The 20224-nt window shown below is 45.6% G+C and overlaps 1 protein-coding gene across 1 annotated transcript; it reads right to left on the reverse strand.

Annotated features, from left to right (window-relative positions):
• Window positions 1-15970: 15970 nt before the first annotated feature.
• On the reverse strand, window positions 15971-18606 carry LOC106643310 (uncharacterized). The gene is made up of 2 exons (XM_014358395.2): window positions 17979-18606; window positions 15971-17407 (listed from the first exon to the last, which is right to left on the reverse strand). The coding sequence occupies exons 1-2, from the start codon at window positions 18395-18397 to the stop codon at window positions 16984-16986; spliced, it is 843 nt and encodes a 280-aa protein (XP_014213881.2). The 5' UTR covers window positions 18398-18606; the 3' UTR covers window positions 15971-16983.
• Between the last annotated feature and the right edge of the window lie 1618 nt (window positions 18607-20224).

Genomic DNA, 20224 nt, shown 5'->3' on the forward strand with positions numbered 1-20224 from the left:
GCAGTATTGCGCGAGCAGTACTCCACGCGAGAGCCGCGGGCGCGTGAAAGTGGATGAAATCGTTGGGGCGACTTGTCCGCTCGCACGCGAATTCTCTTGCGCTTATCGAGGGCATGCACTTTTAAGTATATTTGTGCGACCACGGTTGGGCCGCTGGAAACTCGCTTCGCCGCGTTATACGTATATGAGAAAATTCTCGGCGTCGGTGGCCTTTTTCATGCAAAGTTAAATTCAATGCGAAATAATTTGGGCCACCTTTCGAGATTTAGATGCGCACGTTATCGAGGTACAGAGACTCACCCTTTGCGCTCATTGGATCCTCGTTTGGATCGTATCGAATGACCCATGGGGTGCCCCCAGATTTCATCCTTAAATAGTCACTCTGCACAAAGAAGATTACATTTATTTAGTAATCATACATTTGCAATTGAAAAACAACAACTTTTTTCTTTCTTTTTTGTATAAAATTCCATTTATGAAAGGATGAGAAAGATAAAGGCTGGAAAACTTGGCGAAAGTCCTGGGAACAGTTAAAAATGTCAGACAGACCAATAAATAGTCAACGGCGACTCGGATATGCATGAAAACCTTATAGTTAGTCATCACGTCGTTCACCAATTCACCATATTATATGCCCGATACTTTCATCCTAATTAACATCAATGTCGGCTCTACACGAGAAACCTGTTCGATTATGGTCCTCGAAGCAATACTTTTCACCTTCATCCCAGTTGACTCGGTTGTTAAATTAGTACAATTATACGATTTACCTTCGAATTCGTTGACAGTCGATACAACTTTTGTTCAGCGTGTCCTAATCCAGGGTGAAAGTAGAAGCTGTCTCGTGAATCGTTGTCAAACAAAGGGCAATAAAATCCCCAGGATTCGGTGGTACTTGGCGTCCGAAGGACGTTAATCGCAAGAGCGTTATTTTCTCAAATTATTTATCAAGGCCTCCCTCGCGTACGCACACGTGACCCACCCGGTGAATGCGTTAATTATACATATCTCTCTCTCTCTCTCTCTCTCTGCGGGGCAAACGCGAGCAAAAAGAGCCTTAATAACGTTTTGCTGCTGGTCGCGTGTGTGAGAGTACACCCATACCTGTACCCACGTACCACATGTGCTCTGGTTACGTGTATCTCCAGTTCGGGTGAGCCAAGGAGAAGTACCGCTTTGGCCTGTGCCCCGGTCTATACATACGAGTTCGCGGTTAAGTGCTCCGAATCACGCGCCAACCGTATCCTCCGAGATTTATTTGAATAAAACGCAGTCGTAGTTGGCTGGGACCGTTCAATTGATTGCCCTAATTAAGACGGGCCCCAACGTTATGGAGTTCACGTGTGTGCGGGGTATGTTTCACGACTTTCGTTTTCCTTTGCCTTCCGGCAGACAATAAAATTAAAAAAAAGCTGCTTTCGCGAAATGTTTTCGGCTTTGCGCGTAAGTGATGCATGTGTGTTTTTACCATTATCATTATTTGGGTAATGATTTAGGTGGGATATCGCGCGGTAGACTTTTAAGTGAAACTGGCCAGAGTTTCGTGTATATATACGGGGTTGTTGTCTAATTGAAGAACTTTTTTCGGAGCATAGCGCGGGAATCGGATTACGCGAGTGATCTTTACGTGGATTTATAAATGAGCTATTGTATTTAAATCACATTTTACGAGGGTCCGAGTTGTCGTGGTCCAGAAGTACCTTTTTTTTTTTGGTCACCGTTTTAAGCCGTTCGAGCAGGAATTTTTCACTATTATTTTGCTCTCCGAGCGCCTGTAGGAGGCCTCGTTAAAGAATCGAAAAACTTGGCGAGATCTCGGAAGAAGGCATCCAAAGCCACGCACTCGCGAACGGGCCGCGCCACTCCCCCGACGCGAAATATTTCATAAAGCACCGTCGAGGCTCTTTCCCCACCGCGGACATAACCAGCGCTGCACCCACGACCACATCGCGCCGGCGCCCTCCCAACGTTACCGCGAGGGCACATATTAGGTGCACACACATTGTGAAATATCCGAGCAAGCATCAAGCGAGTAATGGCGAAAAAAAGAGATTTCCCTTCGCGAGCACCTCGCGCGGTCGTACACGTGAATCTCTCGAGGCAGCGCGCGCTCGCCGTTGGATTATAAGCATTAAAAAAGGGAAGCGGGCGGCGCTCGTTGCGACCGGACGACGGGCCTTCCCCTGTGAGGGCAAGCATCTCGAGCTTGTATTATCATGTGTGTACCATTTTTACGTGCTTTGTGCGGGAAATAAACGAGGAGACGCTATAATCGTAAGTTTATCTCTCTCTCTCTCTCTCTCTCTCTGTGTATAAATATATTATGTGCACCCCTTGGTACACATTGTGAGATGCGTCTCTTTTCTCCTTTGTCTTTGGGAGACTTTGTGAATCGGAGTTGTTCTCTTGCTCGATGATCCGTAGGACTTGAAAAGATACCGTTTCACGGCTCGTTGAGGCACGCGCATCCCGATTGGGAACCATATAGGTACTGGTGTCCGTTGTTGGGTGTAAAGGCATGATGGAACCCTTTGTCTGATGTATTACGGTGTTTTGTTATATGTATACGTCACATAATGTAAATTTTCGTAGACGATTCGATCGATCTCCTGTGTCGTTATCCATACATGATGACCTATAATGGTCCTTTATTGTGACAATTATTTCTTGTTGATAAGAATACGATTGTTTACAACCCGAGCTGTAAACCTTAAAAATGAGACTTTGGCAAACAGTGGAAAATTTCAACAATCGAGCAATGTTTTTCATTCAAACTCTCTCGTATTGCCTTGAAATAAAGAAACGATGATTATATATCATCCAAAGTATTTTACATGCGGACAATCAATAATTGTACAGCAGGTGCAAACTCTACACTGTACAAGTTCCCATTACTTATTTCGCATGTTTTAAAAGGTCAGATATGACAACGGCTACTTGAAACAATAGCCTTTAAACCCCCACGTAACCCCGAAGGTTGGCAAAATCCGCTTCAAATGGGTATACCCCTCCAAAGACCTTCAAAATGACTGGAATCAATGTAAAACGTACATCATTGCTCGAGTAGTTCTCCAACACCAGCGTCAATCATCGAACCTAAAGGCCAACAAGTTTCCCCGTCGTAGCCCCGAATGCGCGTATATATTATATATGTACGTATTATTACATTATACGCAAAAGCCCCGCGATTACCAATACCAAGGTAAAAGGGGAAAAAAAAAGAAAAAAGGTTAAAGCGCGTTGGAGAAGGAAGAACGAGAGACAAGAGCGAAACGGGCCCCGCACCGCCGCCGTAAAGAAAGACGCGAGAGAGCGCGATATCGCCCGCGGGCACCCGGGGGAACAGGCATCACGAGGCACAACGCGCGTGTGTATACACATGTGTATATATATATAGAAAAAAAAAAAGCGGAGGCCCGAGCGGTTCTCCTTGGTCAAGCGCTGCTTTTTCTCCCTCGCGAGGCGTCACTCGGGCCCGGTCCCCTCGCGGAGGGACGAAGCCGCCCGAGGGTCCTCCCATGACCCCGTGGAGCCTGCTGTCGGGGGGCCTCCTGGGAACCCCACGCTACTCTACACCCACCTCGCGATGCACACACTGCACCCGGGGAGTATAAATATATACACGGTACCTGCACGGCCATCGTCCACCCATGCACCACATCCCACCCCTCTCTCTCTCTTTTCTCTTGCCCACTTGTTCGCCGCGACCCTCTCTCCCGCGAACGCCATCGCGTCGGCCGGCTTAATTGGCTGTCGTCGAGGGAGTGGAATGGCCAAAGAGTCCCTCGTCCTGTGGGAACGTGAGAGAGAGAGAGAGAGAGACGGGAATATCAGCTGGACGAAGGAGCCGGCTCCCCCGCGCATTTCGTATCTTATGTTACATACGTGTACGCGAGATATGAATTACGAGATTGCGCCCGAGTATAATCTGTATGTATGTATATATATGTGGCACGCATCAGTGGCAGCAGCACTTCTCTCGGGTGGATAGTTGTATACGGGATGCGGGGGAGGAGATACGTGGGCGCGCAACGGCGAGTCGCCCGAGGGGCTGCCGGTCGGGTTTTCTTTCTCTCCTCTTAATGGCAGGCCGAGTTGGGGGGGGGGATATGGGGGTCACGTATAGGCATGTCAGGGTGCGCGCCGAGGGCGGGGGTGGCACTCTTGGGTGGGGAAGCCCCGTGGGAACTGGGGATTATTCGGGCCCACCCCCCCCCTCCTCTCCTAGGCGTAACCCTCTTCCGCCCCCGCCGCTTACCGCCACCCTTTCATTACGCACCGCGCGATGAACCCTTTTTTTCGCTCTTCTTTTTCTTCCTTTGCGAATAGCATCGCGATGCTCCGGCGAGCCCTTGCCGAACTTGTCAGATCGTACGGCCGAATCAATTATCTTTATTTATCTCGTCGTGCCCGTATATATACGTGTACACCCGGGCCCGTCAGACCCTATATAGTCCGATGGTTCGGAGGTAGGTACATACATATATGTATGGGTACAAGCTTTGCTACATCTCGCCCATTTCGGCATTATTCCCCGGGGAACGCTGCCTCCCTTCCTCCGAGCGGTTCATTGCGCACTTACGGGCTCTGGAATTTCGGGCCTTTATATACACCTCTTTCGGCCCAGCCACACAGGCATTTGCACCGCACTCTTTCTCTCTGGGCTGGCCTTTTTTTTTTTTTTCTTTTTGAGGGTGTACCCGAAAAAATAGCTTCTCCTCGATGAGATACTCGTGGCGTTTGTTGTAGCGACGGAGGCATAATAATAACGCGTGTTACATGAGAAAACACTCTCTGCTGATTGAACCATTTAGACGTCGAGTGTCGGAGGGTAAGTGTATGGAAGGTGCAAAAATTTCAATAGCATCACCATCCGATCGTATATATACATATGCATAGCTTTGATTTGCATCATCAAGCTCGACAACGAAATAATGATTATTCGGTGAAATTTCGCGGATGGGATTTTCCCATGGCACTGCGAAATTGATTATCGCTCGGCTCGTCGTAACGATCGTTCGCGAGATCGGAAACTCGGAGGCGCCAGACTCACCTGACAATCAATGTCTCGGATGCCGTGAATTATTGGCCGATAATGCGCGAGTTGCTCGAAAATCCGAGTGAGTATATCGGGCGGGAAAAAATTTTTCACGCCTCGATTAATGGGCCTCTCTCCGTGCACGAGAGAGCTGCAGAATTTAGATTTTTGGCCGTTACTCCCGAAAGGGGGGAAGGGGAAAAGGGAGTGAGCGCGCGAGGGAAGGTGCGCCGCAACGGCAGTGTGTTATACCTAGTGTGTCGAGGGCGCGCGAGGAAGCTCGTAAATCACAGTCAATTACTTGTAACCAGTGGAGCCGAGACGCGAGTCCGTAACGAGAAATTTTATGATTAAGCGCCCGGATAACGATTTTCATTCGATCTGGCCTTGAATGCGTGGATCGATTAAATTATCGGGCTTCGATGATTCGAAAGGACGCGCGCTTTTTTTTTTTTTTTTTTTACTTCTTTTTTTATTCCATCCACTCTCGATGTTGCTAGAGTTTCGAGCTCTAATTATGTTGTTGAAGTTCCCCTTGAATGATGACTATTAATAATTGATATGGTTTTAAAATGAAGCCGAAACACAGTTGGAAGAAAAAAATCTTTGACACGCAAGCTCCTCGATCGCGTATTGTACACTGGCTCTGGTGAAAAAACAAAAATTTTAATTTTTCCGAACAAAAGGATGAACTCACTAGGAGCAACGTTACATTCGTAGATCTCAGCACGCGCGTAGTAAAAACCCTGCTTCCCCACATCCCACGAACAAAGACAAGACAGTTAGATCGGCTGAATAAAAAAAAATCCAAGCCGTTTAACGAAATCGTACGGACGGGGCCATAATTCAACCGACCGTCCACAGAAAAGAGAGCCCGTGAAACGCGTGACCGGCGTAACGTGAAAACCCCAAGGACCCCGTTCTTTCTCTCCTGCACAAAAGTCATCACAGCTCCGCGATGCCGATTTTTCGGCACATTGTCGTAGCGCGTGCCGGCTTTGTGGCCCACTCGTCATCGTAACGATCTCCCGTGAGAGACCGGAGAATCGGACGGCAGACAAATCGCGATTGACGAAACGCTCGCTGTATACAAGAGGGCCGCGGTAGCCGGCGGCTATGTACGATTCTTCATAGGTACCTCCGTCACGGTTGTCGGGCGCGCGCCTCTCGACAAAGTCAGTCCGGTCCGAAGACGGAGAGAGGCTCTTTCATTTCTCTCTCTCTGGCCGCTAAAATCGTCACGCGATGAGCCAGTGCGAGCGAGAGCGGAGGAAAGGAGAGCACCCGCGCGCGTCCGGCCGATCTCGGACCAGTCGCTCATCCGATCTCACGGGCCGCTGATGCGCCCATTGAACAAGAAGAGATAGTAGTACGGCTGAAGGATAAGAAGCAGAAAAGGAGGGTCCGATGAGCGGCCGCTCCAATTAAGCGGCCCTGATAGTTCCCACGGGACGACGAGGAGAAATAAAAGGGACGACGGCGACGATATCTCGCGGGGGGGGAAGGAAGAGCGCTCAGATCGGACCAATCGCTTTACTCCCTCTGCGTTTGCCCACTTGTTTGCATCCAGTGTTATACCTTCCCACCCCCCCTTGCACGTTTATCCACGCATCGATATGCAAAGGACTCGGAACTGCCCTTTTTGCCGCTTGGCCCGCCTAACTCCAGAGGGCACCACTTGGCGGATTTGCTCGGCCTCGACCGGCACGGGGATTCCCCCGGGAACAACGCCCACGCACGCGCACATGCGAATGCCCAAAGTGCATGTGTGCATATATTACATTGCACGTGCGGCAACTACAACACATATGTTGAGGCGAAAGGGAAGGAGGATGGGGAGGTCAGGGTCGAGGGAGGCGACATCGAGCGCACGAGTATCCAAGTGCTTCGAGCCCGAGCCTCGGTCGGTATACCCTGCCGGGTGCTACAGGGCACTGATATAGGTATGCATCCTCGCGCGGGACTAAAACAAACACACACTGCATATCTTTTGCACTGAAGGACTACCGACCGTTGGCGACGCTTACTCTGAGATGTCGTTATATATCATTTGGTCCCGCGTGAATCACGACTATCGATAGACGGACTATCACATATTCATCATTCTTGGAGTTGATGATACAAATTTCATAAACTCGTAGCTGTAATTGGGCTGATGCACATTTTTTCCTCTTTTTTGGGGGTATGCGTACGAGTATAAACGAGCTACGGTTGCGGGTGCGGATTTATATTAGCCCCTTATTTATTTTTTTTATTTTATTTTTTATTATTACAGACTGGTCACACTGTATAGGGACTGTGATATTGCACTACTAACTAATAGCAGGGTCACAAACGCGCGCGCCGCGATATCTGCGAAATGGGCAGCTCTAGCTGAGGTTTGGGGCTCCCAGACGTTTACCTAATTGCCGGGCAGAAAAAAAGGGGAAGCACCGCCCCGTGTAATATAACCACAGGTCACGGGGCGCGAGGCCTCCACATATACTGCTGCTGAATACCTTCTTTTTTACTTATTATGTCCTTCCTCCCTCTTATTTACTGAATTTGGCCGAACCCATATAGTTCCATCTTTCTCTCTCTCTCTCTCTCTCTAGGCGCCGCTGACTGTTTATTGTGTGAGTGTGGGAGTGTGGAGGTATGTGTTTGTACCGATCAGCGCTGGTAAATCCCTTGAATCTCTCATCATCTCTGTGTAGTATTGGTATAATATATACTCTCAAAGGAAGATAAAAAAAAAAAAAAAAAAAAAAGAGGGAGCCAAAGCAATACCTGCAGTCTATTCCTCGTGGAGAGTCAAATCGCTTTCCTTTTATAAAACTCTGCGGTTACCAACGTGACGATACTTTCGGAGGATTCTGATCGTTATTGTTGTGCTGGGCTGGTTGTGCACCTATTATGGGTATGAGAAAGCATCTTGCTGTTACATTCCAAGTGCGTGGGTACCGAGTGGCGGTTCTGTATACCCGATGGACGTATTTATGTGTGTTTATGTATATACACCAGCCGTTCGAACAATCAAACATGGTAGTCGATTTTTCTTACCGATAATGGACCCCGAGGGCATGTCTCGTTCTAATATGAGTTGGCTTTTTAAATCTGGTCGTGAGAACGATGGGTATAGTGTGTTTGTGTCGTCGTTTATCAATCTATTGATGATGACCTTTGGTTTTTCCACCAACCATAACGTTTTGTTTTTTCAACAATTTTACCAACTCTTTTTTTTTTTATTACTTTCATATATTTAATCAAACTGAAAAATTTGAAAAGTATTGAATAACCCTTTTTTGGTTGCACAAAACGAAGGACTGCGTACCTAAGGGAAATCTCGATAAAGGTAGGAAATTCTCTTGAGTCTTTTGCAACCTTTGAAAGACTTTGGGAGACTTTAAAGTTACCAAAAGTTTTAGATTACCTCGAAATCTTTCAGTAAATATTCAAATTTTTTCGTTAGTCTTTTAAAAACTGTTTAAATTCTTATGTGACTTTGAATGGCGGGAAATTTTTTTTCAATAAAATGAAAAGTAAGTAGCTCTTCGTTACGAAACGCAAAGTTAAGGCTGCCAGAACATTGTGTTAAAGAAAAAAATTTTTTTTTCATTTTTTAAGAAACATACCTTCATAACAAGAAAAACCCTTTTTTAGCTGAAGGATTACAGAAAAAAAAAATCAAATTTATTACCATCTCAAAAAACCTTCGACATCAGCTTCTAAGCTTATTATTTCAAGGACAAAAATATTTTCCTAAACTGTCGACCCTTTTTTTTGGCGCAACAACCGTGTCAAACAAATCCGCGACGCACACCGTTAAAACACCCTTTTTCGTGTCATTCGAGAAAAAAAAAATTTTTTTTTCTCCACAGTTTGCTCTATACATCCCGAGTTTTTTGGTGGCAGGAGAATTTACGATTTCGTGGACTCTTCTGAATATTTTCCTAAGCCTTGACCCAAGTCTCGAAAACAAAAATAAGGAAAAAACTGTAGCAAAAACGTAAGTTAAGAAGGGTAATAAAAAAAAAAGCAGCGTCGGCTGCAATAAACCTCCGGACGGGTATAGCTCTGTCATTGACGCTCGTGCGATTACTTGGGTATACTTTTTCGCATTTGGTCAGTGTGAATGAACGCCTTGTATTTTGGTATATTATATACATGATGTTTGCGACCGAGTCCGAATATGGGACGTGATATTTCAATACTCGGAAGTACTCAAAAATTGTTCTTTTTCAAATTTTTTGTACATTTTTTATATTTAATAAAGATAGTACAAAATACGGAATACGCGGTAGACCAACTCATGCAGTAAATATATACTTTTGTGCAATTGACAGACGCAACGAAGATCGGTCTGATAACAGATGCAGGAAAAGAGGACTCGCTTAACATTTTTTAGTTTGATCGTTCGAAAGCAAAGTGTTTCCCTCATTGGTCGAAAAGTGAAGTGCACTTTGCCCTCCTGGGCAAAAATCAACTAAAAACCCTAGAACCTTTTTTTATTTTCATGCTCATCCAAGAAACACTCGGCAACGGCACACATTATACCAAAGAAAGCTCTCGCGACAAACAGTCGCGTGGCAAATGTGATCACGAAAAGCAGCCCAAACGATCAAAGAGCTATAGGCCATAAGCTATACAGATAAACAATCCCGACACCCGCACTCGAGCGAAATATGTGGATGTAGGTGATGCAACGAGAAGCAGAGATAAATCTCGAGGGAGTCGCAATTACGCGCCCATGGGCCTGTTGATCCATCCGCGGAACAATCGCGCACGATCTACCATCCATTCTTCTCCCCGATGGTCCGGGAATGTCCGCGCTCGAGGAACGGGGGGTGGGGGTGATTTTTACTCGAGCTGGTGCACGCACGAGCCGCAACTACATCCATGGGAAAGTTCGCTGCTCTCTCTCTCTGCCGAGAAGCTAATTGGGTTAATCCGAGGGAATGGAGTCGCGTTATCCTCCCACACGCGCGCACCTATATATGTATACGCAAAGGTGTAGTATAGGGGGCTTGTGGGGGAGGACCCACTACGTGCTCGGTATAGACGCGGCGGATGATTGAATGATTAGCGAATGGAGCTAATGAGATGGTGCACCGGAGAATATGGTGTTTGTGCTGGAGCTTTTTGATGCTTGCAACTCCCAGCCGTGCATATAATGACTGGGAGCAGTTCTTTGAACGCGGGTCGTGCGTTGTGTGCGCGAAGCGTGCGGTAATATCTGGTGTATATATGTATAATGGGCGCGTCGCGAGAAATAGTGTGTGTATACATATACGTGTCGTTCATAGAGAAAAATAGAGTCGGGCGTTGTACGTGCGAGCGTGTGGGCGAACGAGGTCGCAAATTGTGGGCTTACCTATAATATAATATATATAGCTGACGGTGCGCGAAAGAGGGTGGATGATAGGCACCAACTCCTGGAATTCTTATTACGGGTGTACCTGTACGGGTGGATGGGTATGCTCCTTTTTTTTTTTTTTTTTTCCTTGGCCAACTTTACTCTGTAGGGAGAGCACACACATATGCACGTGGTACGGGGAGCGAAGGTCGCTTCTTTCGGGGGCCCGGCGTGACCCTCGCTCTTGCACTCCAGTTATATATACGTGTACGAACATCACGCCCTAATGAAGGGGTATATGCGTGCGCCCAACGCGTGCAGACTATACGCTGCCCTTATGCATGCCCTAGCTGAAAGAGAGAGAGAGAGAGAGAGAGAGAGAAGAAAAAAAACTAATTCGCTCATCTCGAATATTGTGGTGATGCTCTCCGGTGCTTGCTTCTGGGAGCTGGAATTCGAGAGATGGACCCCTCGCTCGCGTCTTCGTTTTTCCCACACTTGGGGCTCCCAGCTCGCCCACACACGCGTGCCCTCGGCGTGTGCTCTTCTATGTGTAGAGCCAATGACTGTCCGGTCGATCGATCCTCTTGGGTTTTTGTGATTCTCATTGACAAGGTGTCTCTGGCTGAACTACATTTTTTTCTGCTTGTGCTTGCACTTGAACTCGATGCAGCAGGTGCAATTGTACTTGCGCGTGTCGAGGCGCGACCGAAGACGAGAACAAAATATAGCCTGTCAATGAGACACAATCAGCCTTCTTTTTTGTTTGTCCATTGCAGGCAATATCCAAACCGATGAAGACGAGATCGATGTTTCCGTTGCAACTTGTAACTCTTTATTATATATAAATCGATGCGTGATGTGTACACAATCACAAACACACCGACCATATATCCCTTTAAATGCTTTCCTCGGGGGGTACGAAGGATAAGATAAATTTGTACCGGTCTTTTTTGATTTTGCAATCATGTAGATAATAATACAGAATTCACGAAAATTACGTGGACTAAACTGTAGTTGCATGGCTAATGGGGTGATGACGCGGTGACGAACTCAACAGTACCAAAACAACACAATTGCTTTAAAATGCGGCCAAATAAGTGGTGTCACCAAACAAACGAGATGTAACGATCAAAGCCACCCTTGAAGTCGAAAAAAAAAAAAAGAAGAAAATTAAAAACTCACGAGTAATCGTGCAATCAGATATAACCATGAGTCACACGGTACACAGGCTCCGGTGATCTTGATCTATCGTCTCGTAATATTCCGACTGAACACGCGCTCTTAGCCCACGCCCTTCCGAGTGAATTAGCCGATCGATGGGTCACAATACATATAGGTCTATAAGGTGACACTCGATATCGTGAGATAGTCCGCCGATTATTCGCGCGTATCCATAACGCGCGTAAATTAATACACATATAGTGGGCGAGAGGCGAAATTCATGCGTGTATCCGAGACGAGGCAACATTCCTGCGTCGAGAGATGGAGATTCGGTGTGTTCCGATGATGGGGTGTATTATATGTATGCCAACGGGTCGACGACCGCAAATTGATGCACTGGCCCTCCCCGGCGCCGACGCCTCGAGTCAAACGTGGCCTAATGAGCTGGAAGGTGGATATTTCAGCGGCCCCCGTCTGGGCACGGCTGTGGCGTTCATATTATGTACATCATACCTATACCCATTTCGGTTCGGATGACTTGTGCGTTCCCGATTGCTCGTGATTTTCTTCTTGCAAAAACCAAGCACTCGTGAGCAAAACCTACGTTGGATGTACTCATGGTTGACCCGTCGAAACAACATTTTGCGGACGGAAAGAGGGCCTTCCGCGAAAAGTCGTTGAAGACAAATACGGCCACTAATCGCCGGGATGGTACAGCTGCGGAGCCCGCTCGTAGATAAAAGTGTATATTCTTGTATGACCGCCCGTACAGTGCACGTACTATGCGCTTGCTGGTGCAGGGTGGAAAGTTTTTGAGCGTTTTTGAAACACTAGACGTGTTTAGCATACGGAAAAAGCGCGCGTCCTCTTGTGTGTCGTAAATACCATTCAGTCATCTAATCTGGGTTGTACGGCGACTTTGCGCGGACGGTACTGTGATGCGGCAGGTCCCACGCTCTCATTGCACCGACTTACTTCTAGTTTCAACTTACAAGCGCTAACTTATCCGGTCGTTGTGTGAAAGTTTTTCAACAAAAGTTCGTTGCTTAAGTTCATTGATGTATGACTGATTGTACCGCTCAGAGCACCATGATTCAAAATCGTAGATCAGAAAATGATTTAGATTTTCGGGGAGCACATTAGAAGGAGAGAGACCGAACTAACAAAAACATTTGACAGATTTGTCATTTTCGTTGTCCTCCTCAACTTTAAATATGATCATTATAATATCAATTATTCTCTTTATTAACATTAAAATCAATGAAGTTGATGCAACTGCCTATAATTTTGTACATCGATGGAATTCTTTAGTTATTTACTGGCTATGTGTTCTGGCTCTTTTGTAAAAACACAATAATGGAAAAACAAAGCCGTCCACTGAAATTCTTGCGATTAAACGGGCCCAAATGGTACCCCGCTATTCTAAATGCAGAAGCCGACAAGGATCCCTCCAAATGACCATTACGGCTGCACAAAAAATTAATCGCCGATTCGTTTTCTCGCGTGTCATTGAATACGTATGAAAAGAAGGAGAAAGAAAAACAGTATGTATTAATCTCACCCGGATTCGCCCAGAAGTCCGTCCCTCCGTAAACTCTCGGCGCATATAATGGCCGAAAAATCCGTGAAAGCCATAGCAACGACTCCCATCACCTCTGTCATTAGGCACGAGCCGCGCTCGTCACTGCAAGGATCATCTCCGCCAAAAACTACTTTGTTTTGCCACGCATCCATATATATGTATATACCTACTCCCGCGTAACAAAAGCTCACGTGAGTGTATCCCAGGTAGCCGCCACGAATATTCTCACACACACGGGGCACCAAGAGCGGCTCTTTAGCAAAGTCGCCAGAAACGCTTTAATTACAATAATCAGAGTGGCAATTTCTCGGGATCCGCGCTGTCCCTGGCGAAAGAAAGGCCCAGAAAGGTAATCGCTTCCTAAATCAAGCTCAGCTCGCGCGCGTTCGTGGGCATCATGATATACATGGAACGAGGGGCTAGGGGAGTGGGAGGAGTAGGAAACTGCAGGGTTCGCGCGCAGAAATGATACGTGTGGGGAGGGAAAAAAAAAATCATCATTATTTCGTCCGCCTACGTAGCCACGGTGATCCATATTTCCCCCTCCCCCTTTGGTCTTTTCGGGGCATTACCTCCCTTTTTTTCGACTCTCCGGCCCGAACAACAAAAAGGTAGCGTCATTTTTCATCTTTTGGGCCCGTTCTCTAGGTCGCAGAGTCTCTCTCTCCCTCGGTTCTTTGTACATTATGAGCGCTGTGGGTAAGGAGAGACGTGGACGATGTCTCAAGGACGGGTCCGAGGCCTGTCTCCCTCGTTCTCCCATGCCGGATGGTAATTACACGGTGCGCGGGGCTACCCGGTCTGATGCTGGCTACCCGAAAACGTAGGAACGTTTTGATACGAATTATGAAATTAAGTGGAATCACAGGAAATTAAAAGAAGAAGAAAAAAACAAGAGGCACCCGTTTTGATGCTGCTTCGTTTGTTATTATGGACATTTTTTTTTTCTTTCCGATCTGAAAAGTGTCAAAAGTTTCGATTTCAACTCTGGACGCGAATCGTACTGATCGTTGTATAATTCCATAATCGACTTTCGATTTCACAAATAACAGTCCGCGTGTGGGCAAAACCGATTATTAGCTCTGTCGGGTTTGGGAGCAAAGGTGCCTTTTTTTTCCTAATAAAAGGTCATTCAATGGTTTCGTTGTCTTGTCAAACATTCGATCGATTGACCTTCCGTATTGATCAAAAAAATTTCTCATCTTTGTATCTGAGTAACGAAAAAACTTTGATCACCATATTGATGGTTTTTATGTTTCGTAAACATTTTTCAATTGTTCAACAAGTATAGCTACTTGCACTCTTACGTAACCGAGAATTCACACATGTTTTTACATTATGAGTATAGTTAAACAGCAATCGACAAACTTTTCAAAACTTTTTTTTATTGTTAACTCAAAAAACAAAGTTTTTATTTTAAAAAATGTTTAAACAACTGAAAGAGATCTTGATGTAGTGTTGATTAGAAAATTGAGGAAATTTTTTGCAATGATTCCGAATAAGTTGCTACAATTGTTGATAGAGACTTGGAAAGAAGTTAAGTGGTAATTAGTGGATGGATGGAGAATCTATAGTAGATGATAAATCTTTAATGATTAAAAAAAAAAAATCTATTACATTTGTAACACATACTCATGTCACCCCAGAAAAAAGTAAGTGTGGAGGTGATGTGGGGCTCTAAATTTGTTGGTGGTATGGTTCCAATGTTTGGGGGGATTTTGCAGATAACAAAAGTGTTTCGTATAGGTTTTCGAGAAGCCCAGGATAGGTAAATAGAATTTGGTAGGTGTGGGCATGGTAGTAACATACTATTGAGGTACTTGACGGTTGCTTTTTGCCCTACTAGGAGAGAACATGTTTGAACAAAGAAACCTTTGGATTTCGTAATGTACTCCGATTGGATCGCAATAATCATCGAATAAACAACGATCGATCACATGCATTCCGAGCGGCGTAATTAGAGAGAAATCCGAGTATCGTCAATAAAATACGTGACTTTTGTAAGGTTACCAAACGACACTGTAACGACAGCAGCGTCAGAAAACAAGAATGGGGGAAAAGAGAAATATATACAGCGAAGGCAAAGAGAGAGAGAGAGGAAACCCCCGCAAATAAAGATGCAGGTACCGGAAGGGCGCCCGCTCTCTAGGCGTCACGTCGGATGTTGTTTGCTCGCTTTTTCATCAAATTTTATGACCCCGAGTAACGGAGTGCCAGCTTATAGGGCAACTAATTAAAATCAAACAAACCTCACCCTCGTCTCGCTTGGACGGGGCCAAAGCGGGTTAATGGGCTGCTCGTTATTGGCCATTTTTCGAAGATTGAACCGTTGCTGATCGGCGTTGAAATAAGCAGCCTGTTTACCCATGAGCGGCACGTTGAGCTCTCGATGGCCGTCGCCGGCACAGCTAATTAATAATTACGATCGCCATCGCACTTACCTCGATCCTTGCATGGATGTAGTCATATTTGTACTTAAAGTTGGATCCTTTTCAATTTTTTCCAATGTATACAGTAAAAATCCTTGGAAATTTACCTTTATTTCTTTTTTTTTTTTCCAAAGAATCGCAGAGGATTAATTAACACCGTTTGCAACGACAGCGATTGAAAGGATATAATTAAGAAGCAAGAGGGATTTTTTTATCGTGATGGGTTCAAAGTATACAAATGATCAGAAGACAATTTTTTTGTTTTTTTGTTGTTTTTTTATCGGATCTATCGGATATATTTTTCTTTGAATTGAATCTCTATACAATACGTAACAATCAATCTACAATGAAATACATCGACTAGGACTGCAGGCTTAAGCTTACAATTATCAAGTTTGTGCGCCGCATCCTCGTGTAGTTTATTTTGTTTTATTTTTTTTTTTTTTTGGTATGATTTTCTCTCATTTTGTATAGTACACTACAATGTATTTTTCATAAAGTTAAGTTTGTCTCTGTGCAGTGTTCATGTGGTAACAGTTAGATCACTTTTATACATATATGTATATGATCCATCAGCCTCATAAGGACATTGTACTCTCAAATGATTCTCACTCAAAGAATAAACTTTTCGGCGCTCGCAGTCCCTCGTTCCCTTCCCTATTGTAGCATATTCCCTTTCACGCCTCGAATTGTCGGCTCTTCTGGTTGTTGGTTCCAATATACTCGAGCCGTCTCTTTTCGGAAGGTGCATTATACGTACGTATAATGGTTACAAAAAAAAGGAACGTCATCACGCGCTCGCGCCATCTTTTACAAGAATTTGGGCGCAGTTTTTATAAAAATAAAAAAAAAAAGTAATAATTATAAAAATAAATAAACCTCGATGGTTTAACTCTTATGCGGTATTCCACTGAATGCGCAAGGAAAAACTTAAAAATAAAAATACTAAAAAAAAAAAAAAACAATAAAGTCATCGCTCGTCGATTCTTAAATTATCGGTAACGTACAAGGATCAGTAGTACCTCTTGTCAACATACAAACATGATGTTGAGAAAAAAAAAAAGAAAAACATGATACGTACATGATACGTAACAAAATATACGTACATATAATCAACGCCAGATTGCAACTTTCCCGTGAACCAAGTGGCCACCAATCAGCTACAGAAAGTTAAAAGAAAAACAAAAAAAACAAACATTTAACACACGTACTACAATCTCCTCACAGATCAACGTGTAAACCTCCATCACTCGTGTGTCGATCATAGAGACAATGCGATGCATCTCTAGCAGTGACTCTGCGGCGCCTACCGACTATATAAGCTACAATAACAGTAAATTCAAATAGCCTCAACGAGCTTTCACGACAATTTATACATTATTTACATCGAGATAACGGATTTGCCCCTCGAAAGGGGGGAAAAAAAAAATCGGAGCTAACGGCGCATGATCTCGTCTATCGAGAAGCCCAGCTTGACCGGCTGTGGTTTTCCGGTGTCGCGTGAGATCTGCTGCTGCGTCTGTAACTGGAGGGCCTGATGCTGCTGGAGCACCTGTTGCTGGTACTGTTGTTGAAAATCGGGTGACCTCAGCTTGTTCTGGCACTGCAGTTGCTCGTGTTGGTTGTTGTTGTTGTTGTTGTTGTTGTTCTCGAGGACCCGTAGGTCTTGGGGCACGTCCGCGTGGGTGAGCAGGTGGGTCTTGAGGTTGCTGCGCTGGTTGAAGCCGCGCGAGCAAACGCCGCACTTGTAGGGGTGCTGCTCCTCGTGGCCCTGCTTGTGGACGGCCAGGGTGCGGCTCTGGCAGAAACCCTTGCCACAGACGTTGCACTTGAACGGCTTGTCCTTGCTGTGGATGTACCTGCGAATCGAAGTTTGGCTTTACTTTTTGCTGATCGGCAAGGGTGCGAGGAAAAAAAAAAAAAAAAAAAAGAGCCAGTGGGTGCCAAGTTGTACTTCTGTAGCCCCATTGACGTACGAATATAATCTACTGCGATAACATATCATAGGTGGTACTATTGTCCTTGTAGCATTTTTTAATAATTTGACTGATTAAATTTTATTCCGATCTTTACTTCAAAATTAAATGAACAGTTATTTGTTTGTTTTAAATTTAACAATTACATAAAATTTAAGTTGACTATTGTATGTAATAAATCAAATATGTGAATAGAAACAAATTTTATAAACACTAAATGAAATCCTTGTTTTTTTTCCTAGAAGTGACGGTAGAAATTCACCCCCGTCACACATTTTATAAGAGTACAAATTTAAAAATCGTTGATTTAAACGCGCCTACGGAAGTGCAACTTGAAAAAAAAATGCAAACTATCGGACATAAAAAAGCATCGAGATCTGCGTGAAGAAAAAAAAAAAAAAAAAAAAAAAAAAAAAAAAAAGAGAGATATCTTTTGAAGCAAAACTCGACTCACCGATGGTCCCTCAAATGGTCCTGCCGCCTAAAGGCCTTTTTGCAAATGTCGCAGTGGTAAGGCCGCTCGTCCGTGTGGGTCCTCTCGTGGATCATGAGATTGTAGCTCTTGGTGAACTCGCGGTGGCAGTACTTGCAGATGAACTGCTTCTTGGGCCTCTGGCCCGGCAGCCGGCGACCCCCGAACGAGGCCGACCCACGAGGCGCCTGCATCAACTGGCTCGCGAGGCTCTGCAACTGGTTCTGGCGCGTCACGCCGGGGTAACCAGGGCTCGTGGCCGTCGTCGTGCCCCTGTTCCTCAGGAACCACTGGCTCCAGACATCGTGTGGCACCAGCGGCCCGAACTTGTAGCCCGCCGTTGCTGGGAAGCCACGCATCGCCGCCGTTGTCAACTCGGTGAAGCGCGTGCAGGGCTGCATGTTTTCTTTTTTAATTTCTTACAAATCAAAACTCACGTCACTCGGCGCACAAAACGTTAGGTCAAAGTTTTTTCGCTCGTTCAAATTCCGCACTGGTGAAAGATCGGTGAGAGATCGGTAAGGGAAAGTATCGGCTGCGAGTCGTGTGGCACGCAACGTTTGCAGCTTGAGCTCGGCCGAGGTACTGGGGCAAAGCCGAGCACGAGAGCTCCTCGGGAGCCGAGGACGAGAAGAAGGGAGAGAGAGAGAGAGATCGGGGCCTGCAGCCACCGCTCGGCTACTCGTTGCTGCCACCGCTTCTGCTGTGATGTGTATATGTGTATATGCGGGGGGGCACGACGCGCAGAGCAGCACACGGCAGCTGCCAAAGGAGCGACAGCGAAAGAAGTAGCCGAGCTGGAGCCCCTCCCCCAAGCGATTGCGAGCCGTACGGTTGTTGGCTGCCGGGAGACGGCTCTCGCTAGAGGACGAAAAGGAAGGGGCAGCCACTGCTCCCGAAGGCGGGGCGTCCCCCGTCGCCTAGCTGCTGCTACGGCAGATCGTTATGCCTCCCGTGCAGCTGCTGAATCTCGGCTGCCTCCGTACGACCTATATGTATACGATGTGGTACTCCCCCGGTGTGGATGGAGTTTGGATATCCTCGCAGTAAGTGACGTGGGTGTATACACGATCGCCACCATGGCTGCCCATTTTCTCCGATGTTGGGATCCCCCTCCGATTCTTTCGTTATACGTGTTTTCGCAATTGCGATTGATGAGCTTTTAATGGGGCGACTTTGGTATATTAAGGGTGGTGAGGATTTTTTTGAATAATTTTCTCCTCGTTTGGGGATGCGGCTTAAGGATGATCGGTATGTCTCATACCGATCATATGCGTGTGCAAGCATGTACACTTTTCGCTTTCGATATTTATAAAAAGATCTGCCTTGGCTTGTTTTTTCCTGTACAAGAGTTTGTTCGCAAAAGAGAACAATATTATGTCAACTGAGTTACTTTCCACATGTAGGATTGGAAAATTAAATTTTAGTGTTTTTTCAAATGCCGTCGTCATGTCTCTCGTTCTCCGACAATTGATTGTTGGTGTGGATAACTATACGCCGTTGTTGTTCCCCTCGACGATTGTCGCATTAAAACAGGAAAGAGTATCAGAGATGAGTATAAGGTCTACTCATCTCTGAGAGTATCCGATGCCATATACACACAATACGTGTTTTCGTACGCATACCGAGATTTCGACGTCCATGCTATAGTTGTACTGACTTTCACTTGCGGCTCTCGCTTTGGTTTATGAGCGCAATTAGACCCCGAGGGCTTCATCGATGACTACGTAAGTACTACCGGCCAATTGACTGCTATTAGGTATCTTTACAACGGGATCACATTTGAATGGCAGTTTATGTATACGTGGGGGTCCAGGGGCGACGAGCTTTTGTGCGCCGCGTATATTATGCACACCTCTACACGCATCACACGAATGGAAGAAGTTTTATGAGCTGGAATTTCCCGATTTGCTTGTATATACACGTGTACAGGACCCCTAAGCTATGCGTACTTGCTCGCGTTGGTGATGGAGCTTCTGCAGTAAAACAATATACGTTACGGGCCGACGAACGGTACATTACTCACGTTTCGAAGCTCTTTGAAGAGCTTGTGGATGTTAGTGGTTTCCGCTCAAAGACAATATGATGTATCGCGATGTCGGTACCTTCGGCCCTTTGATCTCTGCGAGAACATTTCGCGCTCTTGAAACTAAATCATATAACCCAATTGCAGAGTCACTGTTGCCAAGAGTACAAAAGAGCAAGAATAAGAAAACTAATGTTATGTG

The sequence above is a fragment of the Copidosoma floridanum genome, unplaced genomic scaffold (genome assembly GCF_036245765.1).
Source record: "Copidosoma floridanum isolate Cflo_tuat_1 unplaced genomic scaffold, Cflo_Japanese_pri ptg000009l, whole genome shotgun sequence".
NCBI lineage: Eukaryota > Metazoa > Arthropoda > Insecta > Hymenoptera > Encyrtidae > Copidosoma > Copidosoma floridanum.